This window comes from Moschus berezovskii, chromosome 1 (genome assembly GCF_049115385.1).
Source record: "Moschus berezovskii isolate FMDL1 chromosome 1, NW_MosBer_1.0, whole genome shotgun sequence".
Lineage (NCBI taxonomy): Eukaryota > Metazoa > Chordata > Mammalia > Artiodactyla > Moschidae > Moschus > Moschus berezovskii.
In genome coordinates, this window is record NC_142460.1 from 74,703,835 (window position 1) to 74,720,226 (window position 16,392).

Genomic DNA, 16,392 nt, shown 5'->3' on the forward strand with positions numbered 1-16,392 from the left:
TGAGAAACCAGTTTTCTGTCACTTTGTGGTTTTTCTGGTATAACAGTGCTGGCTACACATTTGAATCATCTGACAGCATAAACAATTTTGATTTAGTTGGACTGAGGTGGAGACTCAGTCCCTGGTATTAATATCCCCAGGTGCTTCTGTTCCGAATCAAACTTGTGTTTACTTGCCTGCACACAGTAGAGCTGATCTACTGATGCCGGGTTGTGGTGAAGGAAAGTGCAGCGTTTGTTTGCAAGGCTTATCAGGAGTATTAGCCTCTAATGCTCAAAAGAACCCAACTCCCCAGTGGTTTCAGGGAAAGGTTTATTAAAGACAGGGTGAGCGAGAGGTTTGCAGGGTGTGATCAGCTCATGGACAGTCTAATTAGTCAGGAGTCAACATCAACTTTCTGGTTCCAACCAATTTGGGATCTATTTGCTTCTGGTCAGCATGCAGCTTAACTTCTTCCACCTGGGAAGGGGGGGTTCAGTATCTGCAAACAGCTCAAGGGTATGGAGACTCAGGAAGAACTAAAGGTCCTTGATGGTGTTTAATGGCTAAGCTACTGTTACTGTCTTTCTTGGTTGTTTTGCTTTGTTTCTGCATTTTCTCACTTTTCTGATTAACTTGGCTCTTTGGAATTTGGGGAAGGCCTCAGAAGCTAAGTTTTCTATAAGCAGAGGCCATGAGGTGGTCTTTCCTGACTTCAGTTATTTAGCCAGAATTGAGATCCAGCAGGTTTTGTTAAAATATGAGTTACAACAGCTTAAATGTACATCAGCAGGTATAGTTTAATGGGTGAAAGTCTGAGAGGCTCAGCCAAAATGTTGACAATTGGTGGTATATATGAAAATGCTTTGTAAATTATGAAGTGCTAAACAAAATGAGATTTTTTTATTAATCCCCAGCAAATGCTTCCTAAGAATGCCTATGCTCGTAGTTCTGAAGTTAGTAGCCTTGATCTTTTCACCCTTAAGAGACTGTGGCCTAATTGTTTACAATCTAATAAATGGTCATGTTTCAAGTAAGTATGTCTTATGAATAGTGGCAGTAATTGCGGTCACCTTATTATAGGCCAGACAACCAGATACAGTGTTATAGTCTGCAGGGCAGCCAGGGGAGTAATAATAAGTAGCAATTATGACATGAGTTAAAAGCCAGGTTGCTTGCTGCAATTTTTAAGAGCTCTCACATGAAGAGAGACTAAGAAATCAGACAGCCAAAGGTCACTTCTGAATTTCAAGTAGAGCTAGGGCTTCCTTTCAGGTATCCTGGGTTAGACAAGAAAGTAAAACCTCAGGTGATTCCCATGTTATTAATTGCATTCTGTGACTGGCAATCATAGCATGGAGCCAGTGTTGCCCCAAACAGCACAAATGAATGTCTGATGCACTCAGATCAATAAAAGGCAAGAAATTGCAGGAAAGCAACTGCTGTACTTTCTAGGCATGTCTCACTTGGAAATATAATTTGAGCTCTATAACAAAGAGAGAATCTCTGGAGGCTGAGGTCAGTGTTAACTGCATTTTACCGGCTTCCTAGGTGGTGCTAGTGATAAAGAACCCGCCTGCAAATGCAGGAGATGTAGGAGACTCAGGTTTGATCAGGAAGATCCCCAGGATGGGGACATGGTAACCCACACCAGTATTCTTGCCTGGAAAATCCCATGGACAGAGGAGCCTGGCAGACTACAGTCTGTGGGGTCTCAAAGAGTAAGACATGACTGAAGTGACTTAGCATGCACACCTGCATTTTACAGATAAGTATACCCTCCTTTGCGGGCTGTATTACACATTTTTTTCAAAGTTTTCTCCAACATTATCGCATAAGCGCAGGGATAACATAGGCAGGATAGGTTTTGTCCATTTGGGAATTTAATACTAACACAGGTCATGAGCCTAGTCCAAGACTCACACAGCAGTAAGCGTCAGAGTGGGGTCAGAGTCTGGCAATCCCACCCCCTCCCAGGTGCTGTCCCTATTGTTCCCATGGTGACCAGCTGGTGATGGAAGAGAGTCACAGAAGGGCTCATTGAGAATAGTCAGGACTTTTGATATTAAAGCAAAGATTTGAATTGTATACATATTATTGGTAAACTCTCACATTGTGATCATTCAGTCCCACAGCTTGCCCTTTTTCCTCAGTTTTCTTCCTGTAGACAGGTTAAATCACCCATGTTTCTCAGAATTCCTCACCATTCCCTCACTCTTGAGTCCCAGGATTTGTTTGAGGTTGCATAATCTGAGAACTTGTGTTGGCTGTTTTGTTTTAGCCTAGTGTTCTGATTACCTTTGCTGATGACTGTTTGTCTGGTTCAAACCACCACTCTATGGTTTTGGAACAGAGACAAAACAGAATACACACCACATTGAAATGGTTTCCCTCATTCTTTAGCTTACGGATTTGACTACTTTAGCCCTACATGTCAGGAGTTAGGCATTAGAGAAAAGATGTTTTCCTGTGCCCAAATAGCTCATTAAGTTCCCTTAAGAAAGTTCCCACCCCCTGATCCTTACTTGTAAGATAGATTCACTGCTAGCCTAGAAAGCTTTCATGAAAACAGAGAGGAGAGGTAAAGTAAAAGTAATGGCTAACAACTTGAATTTTTGCCAGAGCTCTGTGATCCAGCTTTTCTGAGTAAGAGGAAAAAGGTGATGCTCTCCTTCGAAGAGGGGGTGGTGCTCCAAGAGGTCTGCAATCCCCTTCCTCCCTTTACTGGAAGCCCTTCCCTCTCCCACTTTTTCCTTAGAAGAGAAGCCTGAATTAGGATAGTTCTTTAGGATATTAGCCCACCCTTTTCTCCATCTGTTGGCTTTTTGAAAACTCACCATTCCTTGCCTCAACATCTTATCTCCTAACTGCTTGCAGTGGGAAAGGCCTACGAACTTTGACTCAGTAACAGTTTGAATTCCAAATTCAAAGAAACTCTTTGACCTCCCTTGTAAGACCTTGGTCTTACAGGAGACAAAGCTTTTAAGAAGTTTTTAGGCCCATTTCCCACTCCCCCCACATTCCTTCTGTACCAGCATCAGGCTTCTGTTACCCCACTCCCATTACCCTATAACAACTCCATCCCTGCCCTCAAGACAGTATCTGACAAAAGATATTTTCAGAGAAACTTAGATCCAGTTTGAGAGCTGAAAATGGCACTCTGCTCGGAGGGCACCTCTATGGTTTGTTTTGCCCTAAGCACAGCAAGCCAAGATGCCTAGATGTGAGGCTAACAGATTTATTTGCAGCAAGAGAGCAGAACAAAGAGAGAAACAGAGCTCAAATCTTTCTTTCGAAGGTCAGAGGTGGGGGTATTTATGGGATGAGGACTAGAGAAGCATGTCATCAGTCTGGGATGTGAGGAGTGTGGGGATTTAGGGACAGGTGAGTGGGGAAAAGTGCGTCATCATCGTTCTGCACAGGCGTAACTAGGCTATGGGCCTCTGCACCTTCAAAAGGTCACTGATACTTACACATGCCTAGCTGGAGGGTCAGTGGTCCTAGCTAGTCTTAATGGGCTCAGCTTGAACCAGGCACATCTGACTCCAAGAACCTGGACAACAACTCAGGCAAACATCTTATTGTTGATGCTACATGCACCTTGGGGGACATGCAAGTTTTAAAACGATCTTGATTGGAGAAGGCAGGTGAAGTGGATTTAGCCCAAGGTTTCATAGCCAGATGCCTAGGTGTGGCCCTGAGAGCTATGCATTACCCTTCACACATGTTACAGCAGCAGCAAGAATGTGGGCCAGGAGCCACAGGGACTGAGGGCTGGCTCTCTGCTTTGAGATTCTCCAGGCAAATCGCTCCTGGCATCTAGGTGCTTTGAGTGCCTCATTTCTCAGCCATGATGTGAGAATCAGTGTAGTCCCAGAAACTGACTGGCTGGTTGCATGGAGCACAAGGTATAGGTGAGGCGCCTGGAATGTGTGTTCCCTAGTCGTGCTCCCGCAGTAACCCTCTGCTTTAGCGAGATCCTCATTGACCGTCTCTCTTCTACCTTACACTTTAAGTTGAACTGTTTTCTTTGTTGAAATACTCAACTATTTTGTTAAAGGTGGGAAATACCAGAGTGATTTAGAGTGCAACCTTTGGTATCAGACTGTCAGCGTTCCAATTCTGCTGTGTAGTTTTAGGCAAGTTACTTAGCCTCTCTGTGCTTCAGTGTCTTGATCTGTAAAATGGGAATGATAAAAATAGTACCTACTCTTGTGTTACTGTTGTGAGAATTCTATAAAATAATAAAGTGTTTTAAGACAGTAACTGGTACGGAAATGTTCAGTAAGCATTAGCTTTTATTAGCATAATTCAATCTCTTCATTTCTTTGAAGATCTCAAAATGCCTCCACAAAATCTTTCCTAACTAACTCTACAACTTGGTTTTCAATGTATTTTCTGATCTCAGCAAATGTACCTTGAATAGCACAGCCCTGCTATACTTTGCTGTATTATATTGACTTATTTTCATCTTAAGGCGTTTCATTTTGACATGACTTTTCCGTTTTGACATGACTTTTTCGTTTTGACATGACTAGATTATCAGCTCTTTCAGGGCACAGAAATCATGTCTTCTACCTTCTTACTCACCCCCACCTCCACAACCCTCCAAAACTTGAGTGTGATTTTTCTCCTGTTACCCAAACTGCAGGGATGGAATTGAAGAGCTCTCTGGCCCTCCTGGTCAGGTTGCCTAAAAATAGGTTGGACAAGTTTTAAAAAGCAGCCCTATAGTCCCAAGACCCATCATGAACCATGAAGCTAGAGAGTAAGTTAAATGCTTTTCTTTCCATCTTTGATTTTTTATTCACTAACTTATTTTTATAAGGATGCATTTGTCATCTGGCTAGATTGTAAATGCCTTTGAGGACAGGGACCAATTCCCATTCATCTTTGTGCCTGCCTTCCTTACCTCATGTCTCCCAGGAGCTCAATAAAATATTTGCAAATAGAGTGAGTTAATAATATGGTGTATTAAGGATGTGACTTTGCCCCGGGTAATCCCTTCCATCATTCAGCCCTCCCACGTTCAGTAAAGACGTTCACTGCCTGAGAGATAAGACAGTGCAGCAGAAAAGCAGAAATCAAGAGGTCACTCTTAGCTCTTGAGTTTCAACTGTTTAAACCATTTGGGATTCAAAGCATAAAACTTATGCCATAAACAAAAGATTCGGAAGAACACATAATTAGAGTGAATTTCTCCAGTTTCTCCTGGCTACTCTCAAGTTAAATAAGAATTCCATATGTGGGAAAAGTGACAAATAGGGAAGGAAAGGGGAGCTGCAAGACAGTGGGAAGAAAGGCACTGCTCTGTGAGGGTCCAGACTAGTTGGAAGGGTAGAGGAGAGACACACCAGGTGCACCTGGCAGAGGTAAGGGTAGAAGCAGTAGGAATAAAGGAACAAAGTAGGTGATTAAATGTTGGTGATTAAATAGCTAATCCCACTGCTGCTGCTAATTCAGTCGTGTCCGACTCTGTGTGACCCCATAGATGGCAGCCCACCAGGCTCCTGTCCCTGGGATTCTCCAGGCAAGAACACTGGAGTGGGTTGCCATTTCCTTCTCCAATGCATGAAAGTGAAAAGTGAAAGTGATGTCACTCAGTCGTGTCTGACTCTTCGCGACCCCATGGAGTGCAGCCTACCAGGCTCCTCTGTCCATGGGATTTTCCAGGCAAGAGTACTGGAGTGGGGTGCCATTGCCTTTTCCATTAATCCCACTGCTGCTGCTGCTAAGTCACTTCAGTCGTGTCCAACTCTGTGTGACCCCACAGACGGCAGCCGACCAGGCTCCGCCGTCCCTGGGATTCTCCAGGCAAGAACACTGGAGTGGGTTGCCATTGCCTTCTCCATTAATCCCACTAGGGGATTGTAAATAGAAAATGTATGAGTTGTTGTTGTTCATTCGCTAAGTTGTGTCCAACTCTTTTCAATGCCATGGGCTGCAGCACGCCAGGCTTCCCTGTTCACTATCTCTCTGAGTTTGCTCAAACTCATGTCTGTTGAGTCAGGGATGTCATCTAACCATCTCATCCTCTGTCACTGCCTTCTCCTCTTGCCCTCAATCTTTCCCAGCATCAGGGTCTTTTCCAATGAGTTGGCTCTTTGCATCGGGGTGGCCAAAGCATTGGAGTTTCAGCTCTAACCCCAGTCCTTCCAATATCCAATAATCAATATTCAGGCTGATTTCTTTTCGGACTGACTAGTTTGATCTCCCTGCTATCCCAGGGACTCTCAAGAGTCCTCCCCAGCATCGCAGTTCTAAAGCATCAATTCTTCGGTGCTTAGCCTTTTTTATGGTCCAACTCTCACATCCATACATGACTACTGGAAGGACCTTTGTTGGCAAAGTGATGTCTCTGTTTTTTAGTACCTGTAAGCTAATGATCATTCAAGAAAGAAAGTTTGCTTAACCACAACACCAAGCAGGCTTTCTCAGCAACAGAATCATGTAACTAAACCAAGAGACATGCCCCCAAACAATAAAACAATTGTAGCATGAGCCCCACATCCTGCCCAGTGAGCTCAGTAAATTAGGACATACTCTCAGCACACATAAAAATTAATAATTTGTGAACCTAGCTTAACCATATAGGGACAAGAAAACTCCCCTGCTCAGGAGGAGAAGCTGATGATGAAAGCATCATGTCCACTCAAGAATGATGAAGAAGGTCTTCTCCCCTCCCCACGTTCTTTGATTACAAACATGTAAGTCATGAAGTACTCAAGACAGCACCCTCTCACTTTATTCTAATAAATCACTTGTCTATGACTTTTCTTCCAGCTAAATTCTTTCTGTGCTGACCCACAAATGACCAGAGCTCTTCAGAGCTCCTGAAATGCTACCTAACAGTTTCAGAAGCACCTGTGATTTACTGGGTAGAACATATTGAGCTTGGGAGGAAAGGCTGTGAGAAGTGTTTGGCCAGACAATTCTGAGCCAGCCTAACAGGCGTCTGTGGCTAAGAGTAGAGACAAGAGCCAAGGGAGAGAATCCGACACAGCAGGCCTCGCCATGTGAAGCAGGAGGTGACGAGAGATTCTGTCTCAGCAAACACAAGGGTGGGGCAGATGCCCCTCTGCCCTGTTAATTCCTTGAGTTTTAGAGGCACCCAGGGCTTCAAAGGCAACCCTGAAAAGTTGAGGGAGAAATCTCCTAGGAAAAACAGGGACTGAAAATAGAACTTAATTGTGGAAAACTAAAGCAACATGTTTTAAATGCTTTAAATTCTTACCAGCTACACAAACTCAACATTCAGAAAACGAAGATCATGGCATCTGGTCCCATCACTTCATGGGAAATAGATGGGGAAACAGTGTCAGACTTTATTTTTTGGGCTCCAAAATCACTGCGGATGCTGATTGCAGCCAGGAAATTAAAAGACGCTTACTCCTTGGAAGGAAAGTTATGACCAACCTAAATAGCATATTAAAAAGCAGAGACATTACTTTGCCAACCAAGGTCCGTCTAGTCAAGGCTATGGTTTTTCCCGTGGTCATGTATGGATGTGAGAGTTGGACTGTGAAGAAAGCTGATCGCCGAAGAATTGATGCTTTTGAACTGTGGTGTTGGAGAAGACTCTTGAGAGTCCCTTATACTGCAAGGAGATCCAACCAGTCCATTCTAAAGGAGATCAATCCTGGGTGTTCATTGGAGGGACTTACGCTAAAGCTGAAACTGCAATACTTTGGCCACCTCATGCGACGAGTTGACTCACTGGAAAAGAGTCTGATGCTGGGAGGGATTGGGGGTAGGAGGAGATGGGGACGACAGAGAATGAGATGGCTGGATGGCATCACCGACTTGATGGACATGAGTTTGAGTGAACTCGGGGAGTTGGTGATGGACAGGGAGGCCTGGCGTGCTGTGGTTCATGGGGTCGCAAAGAGTCGGACACGACTGAGCGACTGAACTGAACACACAAATGAAAAAGGCATTTAAAATTTGTGAGATAATTGAGATAATCACTCCAGTTGATCACTACGTTAAAATTTGGAAGACACAGTAGCCCTCCTTGGTGTAAATATGGGGAAAAGAGGGGAAGGTGAAGGAGAGAGAAGAATGGAAAGAGGTCCATGTATAAAAGGCTACTAGAGTTGCCACTTCCCTTGTTATTTTATTCAATGACTCAGTAAATGTTTGTTCAACCATCCACTTTATGCCACTGGGCTTGGTGCCTTGTCTTGGGAAACATGTGGGCCTTAAAGGGGATGATTAGTTTTTCATTTTTATTCTTCATATTTCTGCACTTTTGTTTCATTAGGATGAATACATGCATCACTTGCATTTAAAAAGAGAACAGTGAAACGAAGCAGAGCAAACTGAAGGTATAGCGTGAAGAAAGCAGTGCAGCTGGAATGAAAGGAGCACAGGAGGAACAGCAGTGCAAGCTCTCCTTCCTGGCCAGGCTCTGCCTGTATCTCAGCAGAGCAGAAGCATTAAGAAGTTCAGTATCACTCACGCTGGATGCTTAGATCCCAGAGTGCAAGTCCTGTCTAGTTTAGGAAGCAGTTTCCAGGGAATTGGGCATTTTGCTTCCATCTCCAGGTGAAGCATGTGGATACTCAGGTAAGAACAGTGCAGCCGTGTCCACTCTCACAGACTCTTAGGAACTGATAGCCAGCAATAACATTTTTCATAATGTTTTTGGAATACTGGTGCTGGCCCAGACCCAGCTCAAATGCTCATCAGCCTTCTATCATCTTTTGCTTTGGCAGGGAGTTGTTAGATAAAGACTCATTCTCCCTAGGAAATCAATGGTGTACATGTGGGGAAGGAGGTGGCCCTGGTCAGTCCTTGGAGCCCACTTAACTTCAAGTCCCACTGTCTCACCCTTTGTGGGTTTATTACATGATTTCACTGTGTTGTATATTTTAATGGAGACGTCATGTTTTGAGAAGTTACTCACTACCAAATTTGGGTCAGGCTGAAGCTAAAGCTCTAGTAGTTTGGCCACCTGATGAGAAGAGCCATCTCATTGGAAAAGACCCTGATGCTGGAGAAAATTGAAGGCAAAAGGAAAAGGGAGCGGCAGAGGATAGATGGCTTGATAGTATCACTGACTCAATGGACTTCAATGTGAGCAAACTCCAGGAGACAGTGAAGGGCAGAGGAGCCTGGTGTGCTGCAGTCCATGGGGTTGCAAAGAGTCTGACATGACTTAGCAACTGAACAACACCACCCTCAGCTTCAAGTCCATAGGATTTCCATAATGAAAGGGACAATTCCTAGTGGTAGAAATGAAGGAATCTATGTTGTGCCTTGCACAGAAAAAGACCTTAGTTTGGAGGAGAGCAATCTCCATCACTGACCTCACCTACAAAGATTGGCTAATAATACCCTTATTCCATTTCTGTTATAAAATTTTAAAAATCCATTTTTATTTTTATAATGTATATCATACATGTACATATCTAAAATTAAAAGACTTATAATTTAAAACTTTGAACTTTTTCTTTTCTAGCCTTCTGTTTACATGTTTACAATTGAGATGCTTATTCTGCTTATGTCTTGATTTATCAGTTTTAGACTTTATCTACTTCTTGTTATAGCAAATGATAAGGATTTAACTCTATGACTCTTCTACCCATCCCAGTGGTGTGCTGGAGTTTATTCTACCTGCTGGTAGGGGCTTACAGTTAAATTTTCAGGAAATTTGCAAGCCAAGTATTAAATGATTGTTAGCTTGAAATTGGCCAGGGTGGGCATATTTATACCATGGAAACCAGCAAATGTTACCAGGGCTATTTCTCCCCAGAACACTAGTTGTTAACATTTCCCAGTATACCACTAATCTTCCTCCTTACTCTCACAATTGTAGATTAATATAAAAGTCAGAAGTCTCATTTTAGTGACTCTGGTAAATTTTGTTCTCTGCATAGCCCATTGGTATACTAAAATTCAATCTCTGGGTCGAAAAATCCCCTGGAGGAGGAAATGGCAACCCACTCCAGTATTCTTGCTGGGAAATCCCATGGACAGAGAAGCCTGGCGGGCTATAGTTCATGGGGCTACGGAGTCGGACACGACTTAGCGACTGAACAACAAAATTTTTACTGAGTGTCAAATATCAGCCTACAAGGGAGTGTGATTAGCCAAAGGAATAAACTTGATACTCTAAATTTTGGAATCTATTTACTCTAAGCACTATTCTAAGAGGCTTGAGTACAAGCCAAAGCCAGTCAGAAATGGCAGGGGAGAAAAAGACTAGAAGCTTTTTAGTGTAACAATCAGAAAGCTGGGTATGGTATGTTTGACAGCAGGGAAAGGAACAGAAAAGCAAACACGACAAAAGCATGTACTTTCAGGATTTCTGACATTATGAAATTTAGCCACAGCAACTTCAGTAGGCATATGTACTTGGCATTTCATAAATGTAACAGCCAATGTTCATAATAATGGCTAATATCAAGAAAATGTTTACCAGCACTTTTAGGAAGTAGGAAAGTCTTTTAGAATGATTTCCATCCAGAATAGCAAAACTGCAGAGGAGCTCCTTTGAAAGAGTAAATCGTTTGGGTTTCTGGACAGCTGATAGTTTTATTGATCTAATTAAATATATGGCTTTTTTTGTTTTCCTGTGCACAACTGCATATCATTTCTTGCTATCACCTGATAATGAGCAATTCTTACTCTTCTCATTTCATGACTTGATTCTATGTTGAGATCCCCACAACTTTTGTGGCATTAATCATCATGCGTAGGTTTACTTGCTTCCTAAGAAAAATGGTATCTTTATGATAAATCATAAAAAGAGACAGAAATCATAAATATCTTGATGATAATAAAGGACAGAAATGGTATGGATCTAACAGAAGCAGAAGATATTAAGAAGAGGTGGCAAGAATATACAGAACTATACAAAAAAGATCTTCATGACCCAGACAATCACGATGGTATGATCACTCACCTAGAGCCAGACATCCTGGAATGTGAAGTCAAGTGAGCCTTAGAAAGCATCACTACAAACAAAGCTAGTGGAGATAATGGAATTCCAGTTGAGCTATTTCAAATCCTAAAAGATAATGCTGTGAAACTGCTGCACTGAATATGTCAGCAAATTTGGAAAACTCAGCAGTGGCCACAGGACTGGAAGAGGTCAGTTTTCATTCCAATCCCAAAGAAAGACAATGCCAAAGAACGTTCAAACTATCGCAAAATTGCCCTCATCTCACATGCTAGCAAAGTAATGCTCAAAATTCTCCAAGACAGGCTTCAACAATAGGTGAACCGTGAACTTACAGATGTTCAAGCTGGATTTAGAAAAGGCAAAGGAACCAGAGATCAAATGGCCATCATCCATTGGATCAAAGAAAAAGCAAGAGAGTTCCAGAAAAACATCTTCTTCTTTATTGACTACACCAAAGCCTTTGGCTGTGTGGATCAAAACAATCTATGGGAAATTCTTCAAGAGATGGAAATACCAGATCACCTGACCTACCTCCTGAGAAATCTGTATGCAGGTTAAGAAGCCAGTTAGAACTGGACATGGAACAACATGGTTCCAAAGTGGGAAAGGAGTACGTCAAGGCTATTTAACTTGTCACCCTGCTTATTTAACTTATACGCAGAGTACATCACGTGAAATGCTGGGCTGGATGAAGCACAAGCTGGAATCAAGATTGCTGGGAGAAACCTTAGATATGCAGATGGCATCACCCTGATGGCAGAAAGTGAAGAAGAACTAAAGAGCCTCTTGATGAAAGTGAAAGAGGAGAGTGAAAAAGTTGGCTTGAAGCTCAACATTCAGGAAACTAAGATCATGGCATCTGGTCCCATCACTTCATGGCAAATAGATGGGAAAACAAAGGAAAGAGTGACAGACTTTATTTTCTTGGGCTCCAAAATCACTGCAGATGGTGACGGCAGCCATGAAATTAAAAGACACTTGCTCCTTGGAACAAAAGCTATGACCAACCTAGACAGCATATTGAAAAGCAGAGACATTACTTTGTCGACAAAGGTCAGTCTAGTCAAAGCTATGGTTTTTCCAGTAGTCATGTATGAATGTCAGAGTTGGACTATAAAGAAAGCTGAGCACCGAAGGATTGATGCTTTTGAACTGTGGTGTTGGAGAAGACTCTTGAGAATCCCTTGGACTGCAAGGGTATCGAACCAGTCCATCCTAAAGGAAATCAGTCCTGAATATTCATTGGAAGGACTGATGCTGAAGTTGAAGCTCCAATACTTTGGCCACCTGATGCCAAGAACTGACTCATTGGAAGAGACCCTGATGGTGGGAAAGATTGAAGGCAGGACGAGAAGGGGAAGACAGAGGATGAGATAGTTGGGTGGCATCACTGACTCGAGAGACATGAGTTTGAGCAGGCTCCGGGAGTTGGTGATGGACAGGGATGCCTGGCGTGCTGCCATCTGTGGGGTCACAAAGAATTGCACTGAACAACTGAACTGATGATAAATCATGAAGAGCAGACCTTCCAAGTCATTTCAGTTGAGCTCTGATATGGCTGTCCCACAACCGTCACGGAGGATTCTCACTCCAGTGGCACACACATCCCAGACACTTTGGCCACAATCTGCCTCTGCTTCCTTGACACCATGTTCCTGTTCTTGCATAGAAACCTCTGACACCCACAGTGCTTTCACAAACACAGGGCTGACAACAAAATTGCTGGTCTGGGACATAACATCAACACCTTCGAAAAATAACTAAAGTACTTGATACTTGATAGCTTATTTTCTAAACTATACCACCGTCAGAGTCTGAAGAGCTAGTCTGTAGCAGCAGACTTCCACTGGGAAGCTCACAGCAGGCACGGAGAGTAGGGTCAGCAACAGTCACATGAGTTAGACACAGAAGGATGGGGGGTGGGCGCGTGAAGAAGCATGCAAAGAAAGGCGTAACACAGGCAGAGGCAAAGAGACACGACATGACAGTGTGCACGACAGGCTGTTACAACAAAAATACCACAGACAGGAAGGTCTAAACAAAAGTGTATTCCTCACAGTTCTTAGGCTGGGAAGTCCAAGATCAAAGGCACAGGCAGATTCAGTGTCTGGTGAGGGCCCACTTCCTGGTTCGTAGCCAGCTGTCTTCTCGCTGTGTCCACCTATGGAGAAACGGGCTGGGAGCTCTCTGGGGCCTCTCTATAAGGGATCCCACTCATAAAGGCTCTGCCCTCATGATCTAATCACCCCCAAGATCCCTCACCTCCAAATATCATCACATCGGGGTCTGGGGTTTCAACATATGATTTGAGAAGGGATCATAAACATTCTATAGCATATCAAAATCCTTTTTCATAGCTAAGAATGAAAGCAGAATCTGCCTCATTTTCCTACTGACTTTTAAGCTCCTTGTGGGTAGAGCTGGGTTTGCTTGCATCTACATTGCTAAATTAATGAGGAAGAAAACATTGTCATGATAAGCATGCAGTCCTTAATGCATATTTGAAAACAAAGAACAAAGGACAATAAAGTCCCCCAAAAAACTCTGTTTCTGTCATTGCCACAAGGATTAAAATGGCTGTTAATTTTACTCAGGTTTAAAACTCCCAAATTCCTGGCTGTTAATCTGAGTCATCTGTTTTTTGTGTTTTTTTGGCTCTAAAAGCTCTAAAAGCTGTATTTGATTCCGTACATCCTAATGGACAACCAGTAGCTTTAACTGTACTGAGTTAATTATCCCTTCTTTATCTTCTATTATCATGCACAGTCTTCTAAAGTCATCTATTTTTCTATGAGTAGTATTTTCCCTTGCTTTTTATTCTAGATGGAATCAGTACATTTTGAAATATACAAATCTATAGGTAAAACAACTGAAATGTACAAGGAAAAGCATACAGAAAGAATTTAGCCCAGTATTTCAGATTGTTACTTGTCTTATTTTTCCCATCCTATGCTTTTCTTTTCTCATTTTTCTATTTTTAAGACATGTAATTAAATATGCAGTATCTCCTCAGGAATGAGTAAATTTGAGACAATAATTGAGTAACAATCTTTAGCAACTAACATTTATCTGAATTTAAAACTGTACTTGGTTTTTTTTTTTGGCTTTCCCCAAACTAAATTGGTCAGATATGAAGAAAAAGAAAGGATTATGAAGCATTCTAACTTTTGATTTGAGTATGAACAACATGTTGGCTAATTTGTATTGATTTTATCTTCCAATCCAGATGCAATCACACTTTTAAAAGTAGGTTCCTATAATTTGCTTTTCTATAAAATGTCACCAATGCATTAAATACTTTGAAAACAGTCTTTGTAAATCAATCTGCGCTTATTAGATTTGTTTAAACGATAGCATTAGAATTCCATGCCGAGATTTAATTTGGTTTTAAAATAACTCCCTACATGCAGAACATTTCCAAGGGCGGAGAGGCTAGTTCCCAATTATTTTCATGCCGGCAGTGCTAAATGTGTTTAATGACTCACTTACCTACAAGCTGCGGGTTCTCTGAAGACCTCACAATTCGGTGGAACACACACATTTTACCTCAGGCTATTTTATTTATTGAAAAAAGGAGGAAATGCAGAACCATACCCAAATGATGAGTAAAAGTTCTTACCTTGTTCTTGTCCATGGTATTACAGACTTGATCAACATGTTGACTGGCTTTTTGATTCAGACCTTGCAGACCCAAGCATGTCAAACTCAGGCAGTGTCTGCAGACTGGATGGGTATTCCATTGTAAGTTTTCTGAACCACAGGTCTCATTAGCAGGAACTGCTGTCTCACCACCCGCTACAGATTTGCTAGTCCCCATCCTGATTCACAGTCTACAGCTTTTTCTCTATTTTCATGTAAGGTCTTTCTGAATTTAGTCTCTCACGCTTCACTAAAACTTGAGGTTAACATATGCCCTTAGAAAGCTCCTCTAAACCTCTTACAGCTATAGGCTAAATAAGAATAGAAAGCCAGTGTGATTACTTCATCTGTACAATTTTAAGACCAAGGTCATCAGTTAGTATCTGATGGGATTGTTGCTTACCACCATTCAGATAAATACTTTTCTGTAAAGGACAGAGATAATATTTTAGAGGGTAATCCTTGCCATATTGTTAGCCATAAATTACACCTATATTTGGAGAAAGAAATGGCAACCTATTCCAGTATTCTTGCGTGGAAAATTCTATGGACAGAGGAGCCTAGAGGGCACAGTCCACAGGGTCACAAAGAGTCAGACATGATTGAGCATGTACACACACACACACCCCCCTACATTATTGAGTAGTACAGTGGGGCTTAATGGAAGGAACTTACAATCAGGAAGTGTGGGTTCTAGGCTTTATTCATCACTTGTTAACTACATAGAACTATTACTTCGGTAAGACTCCAGTTTCTCATCAGTAAAATAGTATTAAGAGTATTTTCCTTCTCAACTGTGACAGAGACCACTGAGGGCCCGCCGATGCCTGGCACAGGCTGGGGAGTCACTTTCAGTTTTCTACCAGTGCTCAGGTGGCACTAGTGGTAAAAGAGCCCACCTGCCAATGCAGGAGATATAAGAGACTCGGGTTTGATCCCTGGGTCAGGAAGATCCCTTGGAGGAGAAAATAGCATCCCATTCCAGTATTCTTGTCTGGAGAATCTCATGGACAGAGGAATCTGGTGGGTTACAGTCCACGGGGTCACAAAGAGTTGAACACAACTGAGCGACTTAGCACACAGCACGTTTTCCTTCTCACATCTGAATATTGTCAAGATAAATTTAGATGAAGAACGTGTTTTAAGTCATGGAAAAATGAAATATTGAGTATTGTTAAAATGAATTATATGTACAAGAGAGGGAAATAAGTAAATAATAAGTAGTAAGAAGAGTTGTAGATGTGACAGCTGTAAAGTGTGGTCTGCAGAAAAAGGAAAATACTGAGCTGCGTCTTCCGGCATTGTACTTGCCACTGCCTCTACCCCCTTTTCTGTTCTTGTCTCTTTTGTCTCTCAAACTGCATCTGACTTCTCTGGTCCCAGCCAAGCCCAAATTGCCAGTGGACATCAAAGCTGAGCCACTGGGCCTAAAAACTGTACCCAAGGTCTAATAATGGAAATGAATTGTCTGTGAGGTCCCCAAGCCATCTTGCTACAATCCATATTTAAGAGTAACAGAATTACATTATTTCCTTCTAGAGTCATCTGGTCCCAAGATGAATCTTCTCCCCTAAACTTTACTCCACTTTATTTCCCCAATTCCCATGTTGACTCAGTTCATAACTCTAGTCCCTGCTTTAGTCCCTATTCCTTGGTCTTCACTATAAAACCCCGCTGGAGCCTAAATGAACTGCCTTGACAGGAAGGGGGAGGTTATGATTAATTTTCTTTCAAACACATCGATTTATACTTTCAACAGAAAATTTCTAGTTTATAATTAGAGTTAGATAACAGGTGTTCAATAAAGTCATAGAAATTTAGGACTTATTCATTTGGAAGTATTACTTGAAACCATTAGAGTAGAT

At 42.1% G+C, this 16,392-nt stretch overlaps 1 protein-coding gene across 1 annotated transcript in view; it reads right to left on the bottom strand.

Moving 5' to 3' along the window:
* Positions 1-14,705, bottom strand: part of GUCA1C (guanylate cyclase activator 1C) — a 39,974-nt gene extending 25,269 nt beyond the window's left edge. The window contains 4 exon segments of the mRNA XM_088831631.1: positions 12,095-12,103; positions 14,508-14,589; positions 14,591-14,648; positions 14,651-14,705. Of these exon segments, the coding sequence (XP_088687757.1) occupies positions 12,095-12,103; positions 14,508-14,589; positions 14,591-14,648; positions 14,651-14,705 (204 nt within the window).
* Positions 14,706-16,392: the final 1,687 nt, after the last annotated feature.